The 10884-nt window shown below is 39.4% G+C and overlaps 1 protein-coding gene across 1 annotated transcript in view; it reads right to left on the minus strand.

Moving 5' to 3' along the window:
* The window catches only part of PIP4P2 (phosphatidylinositol-4,5-bisphosphate 4-phosphatase 2), an 18736-nt gene extending 11055 nt beyond the window's left edge, over positions 1–7681 (minus strand). Inside the window, exons 1-4 of the mRNA XM_029085326.1 lie at positions 7627–7681; positions 6059–6207; positions 4571–4677; positions 2667–2790 (exon numbers count right to left, since the gene is read on the minus strand). Coding sequence (XP_028941159.1) covers positions 2667–2790; positions 4571–4677; positions 6059–6207; positions 7627–7681 — 435 coding nt within the window. The remainder of the gene's footprint in view (positions 1–2666; positions 2791–4570; positions 4678–6058; positions 6208–7626) is intronic.
* Positions 7682–10884: the final 3203 nt, after the last annotated feature.

Consider the following 10884-nt stretch of genomic DNA (forward strand, 5'->3'; position numbering starts at 1 on the left):
TATTTTCATGCACATTCTAATTCTTGGAGTTTTGGTGGGTTTAACAAGAAGTTGATATCACACTTAATGACAGTATTTTTACTCATATTCCAGGGTGCTTTAAAGTACCTCATCTTGTTTCGTGTTGTTAAGAAAACCTGAGGTGACAGTTACGTTAAATTTAGCTCCCTGACAACAATTCAATTCCCATTGAAACAATACAATAAACAATAGCCCAAACCCTGGTTAGATGGACTGAAACACAGATAAGGATTTCAGAGAGCTCTTCAATGTTTCAACTGTGGATAAAAAACAGACCTTCATCAAGGGATTTACTAGAAGAATATGTCAAACTTTATTCTTTCTGAGCCTAAAATAGTTCTCAATAAAAGATAGAGGAAAAAAAAAAAAAACAAACCTACATATATACATACAGCTGCTTCTGCCAAAAAAGCTTCCCCTCCACTCTCCCCAGGTCCTTTGGGAAAGCAAAATACTTCTGCAAATTAAAAATTTCTTAGTTTTCTAAAGAACTAAAAACTAAAGGGTTTTCTATTCAATTATTTTAGAATAAATACTTTTGATATTGATTAGTTTTTAAAAAAATAAAATTGACAATTCTTGCCCTTGAGGGTCTCTCTGAAAGGAGGAGGATGGGGGGAAGAGAGGGGCACCCCTCCCCTGCCTGCCTCCATTTCCAAAGGCAACTCTGCCTCTGACAGCCACAAATCATCACAGGCAGACGCCCCTGGCAGAGGGGCTGCGGGGAATGACTTACTGCTGGCAGAAATAGTAACTCAGCCACAGCCCAGGTCCAGAAGCTCTCAAAAAAGCCCAAACCAGATCAGATGACAATTCAGCAGAAAAATGAAATTCTCATCCTACCCACCTTTTCTGTTCTACTACTTTTCCACTTGTCTGAACTCCAAATCTGACAGAAACAGTGGAAGCCTTAACACATAAAAGGCTCCTATCGTGTTACCCAAAGGAAAAAAATAATCTGATGAACGAAATGTGAATAACTACTGATAGTCAGCTACACTATCACTTCAGTACTGTCATTCTCCCAGCTGAGACAGAGAAACTTGAAGGCATTCCATAGCATAGAGCATGCTTTTAATAATTTATGAAAAACACTTCCTACACGTAGAGACAGGGAAAGCACAGCCTATACTTATGCTGGGGGAAAAAAAAAAAATCCTTTGAAAGGTGGTGAACAAGTTGATACTCTTTGGAAGAACACAGAATAAACAACAATTTGACTTTTCCACCCCAGGGAGTCTAGCTTTGCTTGTCTATTTAATTTATTTTTTTAACTGCCACGTAAAGTAGGAGATATCTTACTGAGTTGCTGAGAGAGGCATCTAGCATTATGTATTTGCTTTACAATATGGAGATATCAAAGGTCAGAAATACCCTCACAAAAGCTGAGTTTCCAAGCTGGCTAAAGCACTTATATTTTTTGTTAAGGTCACATGCAGACTTGCATTTAGAAAAAAAAAAAACAAAAAAACCCCCAGAAAACCCACTGTAGCTGTTGCCAGTTACAAACTACTGTTCTTCAGTAAGGATTATAATAGGCACATATGTTTGGGTTTTTTTTAATATATAGGCAGCATTAGCAGATAGAATATTTCTCAAGCATCTCTCTAATGGTTTCTCAAGATACTGCATTACTTGTAAATTCATAATCAAATCCCTAGTTACCCTTTAAAAATAAAAAGTGTAAGAGCCACCTTCTTCTCCCTGCATCCATCATCTGCTACAGCAGTTAAGCCATAATCACGCACCTCACTGACCCATAAACCTGAAGTGAAGATTTGAAGGAACAAATCTATTTCATTATAGAGCCCATGACAAGGAAACCCTTCTATCACTGCTGACAGAAGACAACATGGTGTGCTGTCCCTAAGCTTCCCTTTTCCTTTCACAAAATGCACTTGGATATTCTCTGGCCTTCATGTATCTTAGATCCTTTGTTTCAGGAATGTAACACCACCCTGGTGACTACTCAGGTCCTCCAGCTGTACCACTTACCTTAGCCATTTCCCGTAACTCACAAACCTGACAAACATTCTAGCAGTGCTAGGTGATGAAGCTAAAGCTAATTTGTGTTTTTCAGAGACTGTTCCTAAATCAGAATTCAAGTATGGCAGCCCCTTATCCATGTAAAAGGCTCCAAGCGGTTCAACAGCAAAGGAGTGTTCTTGCATCCTACCACTTCAAAAACAGGATCAACTTTCAGCTTCACGTATAAACCAAAATCTGCAGTTCTGTAACAACTGACAGATACACTAATAGCAAGTGTTACAACAAACAGCTTTCAGGGGAACTTACAGCAATGGCTGAGCTGCTCTCTTAGCCACTGCAGAGCATAACCATCATTGCGAGTCTAAACAGAACCTGGCAGCATAACTTCCTTCTCCAGCACCATCCACTCTTGCATCACTAAGCAATAAAACTGACTCTGGGCTTTACCCATGCATGCACATAAAGACTGTTAGAAGTTTTCCACATAAAGATAACCAAACACAGACCATGCCATCCATAGCAATACAAGCACAGAAGAAGCTTTAGTTCCTCAATGATGCCATAGAGTGAGGCAATACATCTTCAAAGTGCTTAAGAACAAATAGCTTGAGTGATAGCACGGTGAGGTGAGAAGGAGAATCTGGTGCTTTACTTACAAGGAATGTATTTCCACAGTGCCCACATACCACTCTAGTTCCATCTGGTTGAACTGGCAAGGCAGGCTGAGCTGGCTGCTCTTCTGGAATCAGCATTACTGGTCCAAGAGTAATGATGCGTCTACTGTATTAAGAACATTAGATGTACATACATGTAATTAAGCCAGCAAAAGAGAAGGACAATGCATTTAAGTAATTAGCTCAGTCACTACCAAATATTTTGCACTTTTAAACTATAATCTGCTTTTTAAACAGATGATGCACACAGTTTTGGTCTCTCTCTAAAGTGTTTTCCTTTTCAGTTTTGAAAACATTTTCTTTCACTTTAAGATCAGCTACACAAGCCAGAACCCTGTAGAGATCAAAGACTTGCCATCATGTGGCAGAAACACTCCGCAGGAAAATGAAATCTTAATACTCAGGGTGAGCAAGCCCATGAATTGGAATGTACGTACCCATGTGAAACACGTAGAAAAGAGTAATATGACTTCCATAACCTAGTTCTCCTTCTCAAGTCAGATCCTCCTCCTTCCCACACTACTGACATTATGTCAATATAAGCAGCATATCCGCATTTGTACAGTAAAAATTCTATTCAAATTGAGTGAACTAAAAAAGAAAACCATCCCAGGTTGACTAAATGCAACAATTTACTTTAAAAAACAGTTTGCATTTGCTTTTATGTTTACTGCGTTTCAAATTCAATTATACAATTTGTCTGTCCAAAATGACAGTACCTAAATTAACCAACTCAAAGCAGAATGAGGATCAGACTTCCTAGCATGAAAAAAGTGGAGGGAAAAATTAAAGCATTTTTTAACTTGCATGGCATCTCTCTCCATACACAACCAAAATTGTATTCTAGATGGCCTCCCTTCAATTTGTAGCCTTACATTTAGGGCATACTCCCAACTCTCTCCTTCAAAATACCATGATTTTGCTCATCTTCTAGTAAGACAAATACACAGGCTGTCTTAGGGAAACTCTTGAGAAATATGCTTATGAGATTATTTTAATAAAATTAGGGAGTTCCTGATTCAGCTTGGTTACCAACCATATGACGCATTACAACAGAAGTATCCCACGAACATCCTCTGAGAAAGTATTTGGAATGTTTTCAAGTTTTCCTCAACACTGTGTTAAGAAAAAAAAAAAAATCCCTGCAAGACTCAAACTATGTTTCAAAACCAGAACAGCCAACAAACTGGGGACTAGGGCACTTGGTGGGGTACAGCTTCCATTCAAGTATCTGCAGACCAAGCCTTCATCTTAGTTTCTCATGTTACAGCTGCACCACTTACCATCAAATTACTCCTTCCTCAGTAGGATCTTTAACACCCTAAGCCCAACAGTAAGAACACTCACTATAGCAATTGTGCTTGTTTCTTTTAAAACAAATGTGTAAATCAAAGTCAAGAGCTGAGAGGAGATTGAAAACTCAGCATAACAAAGATGGGAGGACAGAACTGAAGCTAGCCTACTGCTCCCTCTCCTGCTCCATTCTGAAGTCCCAACTCTGAACTAGGCAGGCAAAATGAGCACGCTGTGTGTTTACAATAATTAAGTTTGCAAGAAATTATGAATGTTAAGTCCCGGAAGCAAGAAGGGATTTTCTTCATTGTTGTTCTTTGTACCATCTGTTTCTTATAAAGTAGCTAAAATGGGAAACACACATTTGAGACTACCACTAAATAGAAAAAGATATTTTTTTTTCCTCTTCAATCTTAAAAATTTCAAAATTGACCCTGCCACAACCTGTCGCTGTAGTAGGTTAGTAATGCTCTGTATGCATCCATGTACAGAGGCCCAGGCTTGGATCTCTCTACTTCTAAACATTCAACACAAAGACCACTGTTGCTTTAAATAAAATGATCTCAAAACACTTACAGTTTTTTTGTTCTTACCAGTTTGGTCTTGGACAGCCTATTTTCCGAGATGTATCCTTACAGATAAGGAGACAATTACATTGACATCTAACATACTTCTTCCCTGATGGAGGGTTTTTGATTGGCTAAACAACCAAAAAAAACACCAAAGAACACACATCAAAAGTCATAGCAATTCACTTTTTTCCTCAGAGCAGTATGACAAAGCAGAACAACTTCAGTTACAACTTCTTGCTAACAGAGAAATACAGTTCCTTTTAGAGGAAACTTGAGTCAAGACAAAATTAGTTTTCTCTCTCTGCCCAGAGAAAGTGCAGATTTCCTCAGTAGAACAAAGAGATTCTGCAAACTAATGGAAAAACCATTCATATTTTAGCAATGAAGAATTTAAGACTTCAGTTTAGTTTATTTTTTTCAATGTGAACTTAAGTAGTAGTATATTTTTTTAAAAAACAGTTAAAATATCAAGCAGGCCTCACTGCCCAATACAATGGCTTTGTTCAGCAGTGCAAGGATCACAGTCTTGCTCTCAGTCACTAAGAGAATATGTAGACATCGTTGAACTGTAGTCTTAAACTGTACTGAAATTATCTTTCTCCAATCTGGGAGTCAAGCTTCTGAGTCCCTTTCACACAGCAAATCACAAGTCTCAAGAGTTGCAAGATACTTTCTTTGGCCTGAAACATTATATATTGGTAGGGAAACTGAGTATTAACAGCAGGTTCTCCACTCTCTCTTTTAAGTGAAACTAAATATGTTTTTCTACAGATTTAAGGCTTCCTGTTTTCTGGACATAATTTAAAGTTCTTTTCATAAAATAAACCCAATACAGTGTTCCTCATGGAATGCTCCCAGCAGCTGTGGAGTGCTGCAGTATCAGATAATGAAACTAAAACTCACGGGAAGGGGGGGAAAAAAAAAAAAAAGAGAGAAAAAAAGTAGGAGGCCAAAAGCTGAAGACTTGAATTAATAAAAGGGGGGTAGGAACAAAAAGGTCTGTGATCACTGAAACAGAACCTACAATTTCTGCATTTCAAAATTGTTGTGGTTTGTTCGCACGCTAACAAATTGACTGAATAGTATTGCAGGAGGAAAGCGTGCATCCAGGGAGAGGTGTGGGCTAGTTACTTTGTTTCTTCCACTCTTAAAATAATTCAATTCTTAATTTCTCTTCATCCCACCAAAAACATTCTCACCCTTCTTTACAGAAGGGTAATTACTTAAACAACATCTTTGCTTTTTGTCCTCTGCCTCTGAAGGAATCATCCTGTGCAGCCTCTTCAACAGCACAAAGATTTATTCTAGTTGCTTATGGTCATCCTTGTGCCAGCAACCCTTGAACTTCCACACTAGCTACGCTACCAGTCAGCTGCACTGACAGATCCTTTGCAGAGATCCAGGAAGGGACTCACCCCTCACAGGTGAGGACATCAATTCTCCCAACTACGTACTTCAAGATCCCCACATTTCCCTTCACAAAAATAAAATGCTAAAAATCCATTTTACCGTAGCTTCATTGCAAACTGTGCACTTAACAACATGTTGGTGTAGCTTGCCATCCAAATTGATTAGCGACTGGCACACACGACAGTTTATTACAGGAACGCCGCTGGCATCTGGGCTTGCAATGGCAGTATACGGAGGAGGAAGCTCTGCTGCAAAAGATCAGGAAATCTCAGTTGAAAAAAACAAACAGGATCCTAAAACATGGTCAGCAAATATAGTCCCTAACAGACACAGCCAAAAAAAAGAAAAAAATATTTATGTTAATTATTAGTATAAACGTAAGACAAACTTAAGTTTGTTTTCCCCTTCCCCACAAATTCTGTGTACCTGAACATCAACTGTATATAAAGCGTATCAACAACACAAAAACACCATAAATCACCCCAGAAAAGTTGATCAGACAAAAGGCTTATCTATGCAACTTTATTTTCAAACCAACTTTTTCAAGTCTTTACACTGAAGGGGGGGGGGGGAAAACCCCCAAACCCACCACAGATGACTAACACCCAGAGACTGGCTTCTGAAGAAAAACAGAGAAAATTAAACAAGACATAAGTAGGTAGAAAAGCCATAACCAGCATTTACAAACATCTGGAGAGACTGAAAACATGTTACTGTATGATAAATACTTGTATAAATACTACAGATAAAAAAAAAAATACAGAAAAGTCCTGTTAAGGAAAAGTATCTTGGATGGGAAGTGGCATGAAGTGCTTCTTTGTGTGCAACAACAGCAAATTTATGTTATCTTGAAGAAAAAAGATGAACTGAATCCTCAGAGCTTCTGCTTTTAAGAGTTCCAGATATTTTTGTTGTCCAAGAGCCAAAGCACAGATGCACAAGAAGGTTAAGTCACTTAAGCCAGGCTAACACACAGGAGAACACAGTGGCCTCAGGCCCCTGTGGAAGAGCAGATTTCGGCTTCGTCACTCCTGAGCCCATGGCAAACCAGGGAGGAAACACTCAAGATCCTTCTTGGTTTAAGCATTCATGGAATTAAAACAATTCAACATAGCAACCTCTCATGAGCTTATTGACACAATTATTTGGCATGTAGGAGCACTGGCTTTTATTTCATCAAGAAGTTCAGGGCTCTTCAGGTAAGCAAATAAGGAATGGGCATATTTAGCAGCTCATAGTTAACTTTTTTATACTAATAATTTGAAATTATTAGCCTTGGACTTCAAAAAATGATTTCATAATTACATCCAAGCAGACAATAAAATCTTCAGAGAAGCAAGGAGAGATCAACCTACTTTCAGTGTACAGATGGCACTGAACAGAGCAGGATCTGCTGGAGGGGTGGTGAGGGAAATCACGGGCTGCTATCAAAGCTAAAAAGCCCAGTACTAAATTTAAGCCTCTAAGAAAGCACTCATCACTCCTTCCTTGTTTTAAAGTGGATGTCATAAACTGGAGGGATATCATGTCATAGGCTGAAGGACCCCTGTCTGCCTTTCAGATCCCAAAATCATCATAAACCTTTGAAACAGCATTGCTGTTCAATCCTCTCACCCTTTGCTACTTGGCCTACAAGCAAACTAGACCCATACTTGATTTTAACTCACAGAGGCAGCAGGAAGAAGGTGGACACCTTGAGGGTCTCAGAACTGCATCCAACATACTTGAATTATTTCAGACAAGAAACAAAAATTAACTTAAACACAGTGATGCAGTTCTGAAGTAATCATACAAACTGATGCTCCGATACTCGAGCAAGCAAACTTCACACCTTCAGCTTTGATATCCTGATTGCAGAAACCAACATCCTTGAGAAATGTCAGGTAACTGAGAGCATTCCAATTTTTTATGTTTCTGAGGAATTACAGTAGCATCCAGTTGAAAATCCAGAATAACAATATTTTGCAGCACTGTGATACCCTATTTTCAGTACGAGACCGCCACATGCAAGAGAAGAGATATTACAATATACTGACAACAAAAACACACAAGAGGAAACCTCAAGCCCCACACACTTCGGTCACTGGAAACAATCTCAAGCCTACTAAATCACTGCAGAAACCAGGCCTGAGATCTGGATGACAGGAGCAGCAGTGTCTTAGCTGCAAGTGGGAAAGCCAAGGCTGCTGCAAAGGGGTTTTGGCCATCAGCAGGATGCTTAGCTGCTCCTGCAGCAAGCAGCTGATGCACTTTCTGGCTCAGAGAACAGGTAGCCATAAAACAAAAAGCATTTCCAGCAGATTGAATACGAAATCTCTGTCAAGACACCCCTACAGTTAAATCCCAGCTTTGGCATTGTTTTGTCCTCTCCATTTAAAGTGTGACTTCTCAACTCTTATCAGCTGGGCACAAGGCAGCTGTACTAACAAAAGGCAAAGAGTATCCTGAACAGCACTAGGAAGTAAGACACAGAGCCTTTCAGCTTTCCACAATCCTGGAATTCTTTAAGAACTGGCAACTACACCTGTCTAGACATTTGTAATATCCTATACCCTACTTGTGACAACTCTTACAATTTTCAAAGTTGGTTAAATGACGTGTGTGAGAACCTTCAGACACTGCCAGCCACCTCTAAGCATAGTACTGGAGCTGCTCGGCTTCCAGGTAAGCAGCCTCCCCCTTCCTGTCCTGCTGGCTCAGCAAATTTCAGGTAGCAAGCGAGTAATGGCTGCTTTTCAGAGTGGTGCTGCAGCAAATAACATTTGCTACGGAGCAGAAAGCCAGGGGCATCTTGGCACTGCAAACTTCATGCTTAAAGGAAAAAGTGCCTTTGGAAGAGCTCCAAAAAACAAAACAGAAAAAGCCACCAAAATTAAGTTTAAAGAAAAGCATGGGCAGGGTGGGGTGGGGGGAATAAAGGCACTGTCTCAGAGTTTGCTGCTTATTATCCCTTAATAAAAAGGCTGGCAGCTTTCCAAGCACATTAACATATGGGGGGGTTGTTGGTTTGGGGTGGTTTTTTGGGGTGGGTTGTTTGTTGGTTTTTTTTTGTTTTGACAGCTTGAATTTCAGGCTAACTATAACATCTAAAAACAGTTCATAAAGGTCTATCATGTTGGATGTGAGTGGATGGCAACTTTCATGCACCCACCAGAAGTTTCAGGACATATTTAATGAAATACTGCATTTCCTGCTACTGACATACCAGTGTACAGCTGTATTATCAATTTTTCTTAAAAAAAAAAAAAAAAATCCAATAGTAACTAGTTCAGCAAGATTAGCAGAGTGCCCTGCCATGCAGTACATTTGACTCTAACCTACAGTTCCTTCCTCACCCCCAAAGGGCAGAGATGCAGTAGAAGATAACACATATTCAACATCAGAAATTCCTTGTCGTGCCTGTGCCCTTTACTTCCTTGGTATTTGAACAGCAGAAACCACACAGAACCACCTGCAGCTTACCTGGGTAAAACAGAAATAAGTTTTGTTTGTGGTTTGTTTTGTTTATTTGATTAAATATATATATATATATATATCTCCTGACCTGGGAGAGAGTGGGTGAAGGGAAAAAAAAAAAAGAAATCTACATCAGAGACAAGTAGTTAAGGTTTGAGAAAGCCTGAAGAGAGAGACACACACACACACACACAAAAAAGAGCACACTGAATAACCACCTTACTACAAGGAGGAGAGCTGATGGTCCCACCCTTCATCTATGTGAAAAGTTTCTTAAACACTGTGCACATCAAAAACATTTTTCTTGCTTGCTTCCATCATTTGCAACAAACACTGAGCCAACACCACGATTCAACCACCCACCAGCTTACACTGAAAAGGGTCAGTTGGGTCTCAGCTGCAGCCCAACAGGGGAAGAGAAGGGTACTTTCAAACCACAGCCTCTCTAATTTAAATCTCAGGGTGACATACTGGGCACAGTAGATAATTACAGGGATAAATCTATTAATGTACATTCAGGTGGTAGTTTGGAGGACAAAAGGCTTCTTCCTCCTTCCTCTGTGGCTCCACACCAGTCAGGTGATGTTAAGCAAGGAAGCTCTGCAGAAAGGGGTTTGGAAGCAAAACCCATCTCCCCACGAAAATGCTTCTTCCCTCTATGTCTAGACTTGCACTAGGGAGAGAGAGATAAAGACTAACTGTTAGCTGAAAGGCTGTTTAGCTTGCACAGATCTTTTCACTACAGATAACTGACAAAGCAAGGAAATTAGAGCTACCCAGTCTATACCACAGCTCTGCAAAATTTGTTCCACAGATGCTTTTTTTCATAAGCTTTGTAGAGCAGTTTTGAAGTGCCACCTACTATGCTTGCTTGTGGACCGACCAAACAAGAGATCCTCAACTTGCAAAGAGATGTCTGACACTCTTGGGAACAAGCCACTTCTCTCAAGCACCACACCCCACCACCAGTGCCAAACTAGTTAATAGGACCTCCAGAGATGGGCTGAAGATGTAATAGGACACAGCTACCAACAGAAACGAGCATTTGGGGTCCAGTTGGTTTCCAGATCATGAGTTTTACCCTAAATTCAAACAAGAGTCATTGATCCAATGCATTTTCATTATTTTTTAAATCTATAAAGATCACCTTAAAAATAGATTGAAATGTATGCAAAAGTAAGGACTACTAAGAATAAAAATATCACATATCAGAATTTAAACTAAGGATTTTTGGATTTTTTTAAACTACAAAACTTAGGGGATGATGTAAATTCTACACAATTTGATTAAAAGAAAAAAATTAAGCCTCTGCTGTTTCTCAGGCTGATATTTGTGCAATTTAAATGAAAGTGAACAGTCAACACCAGCTACAGCACTAACTGAAATACATTTTCATATCAAGGTAAAGAGGACTAGCTTTCCACAGCTTTAAATATTATGCAAAACAAACAGATGCTCACTTGTAGCAT

The sequence above is a fragment of the Antrostomus carolinensis genome, unplaced genomic scaffold (genome assembly GCF_000700745.2).
Source record: "Antrostomus carolinensis isolate BGI_N321 unplaced genomic scaffold, ASM70074v2 scaffold23516, whole genome shotgun sequence".
NCBI lineage: Eukaryota > Metazoa > Chordata > Aves > Caprimulgiformes > Caprimulgidae > Antrostomus > Antrostomus carolinensis.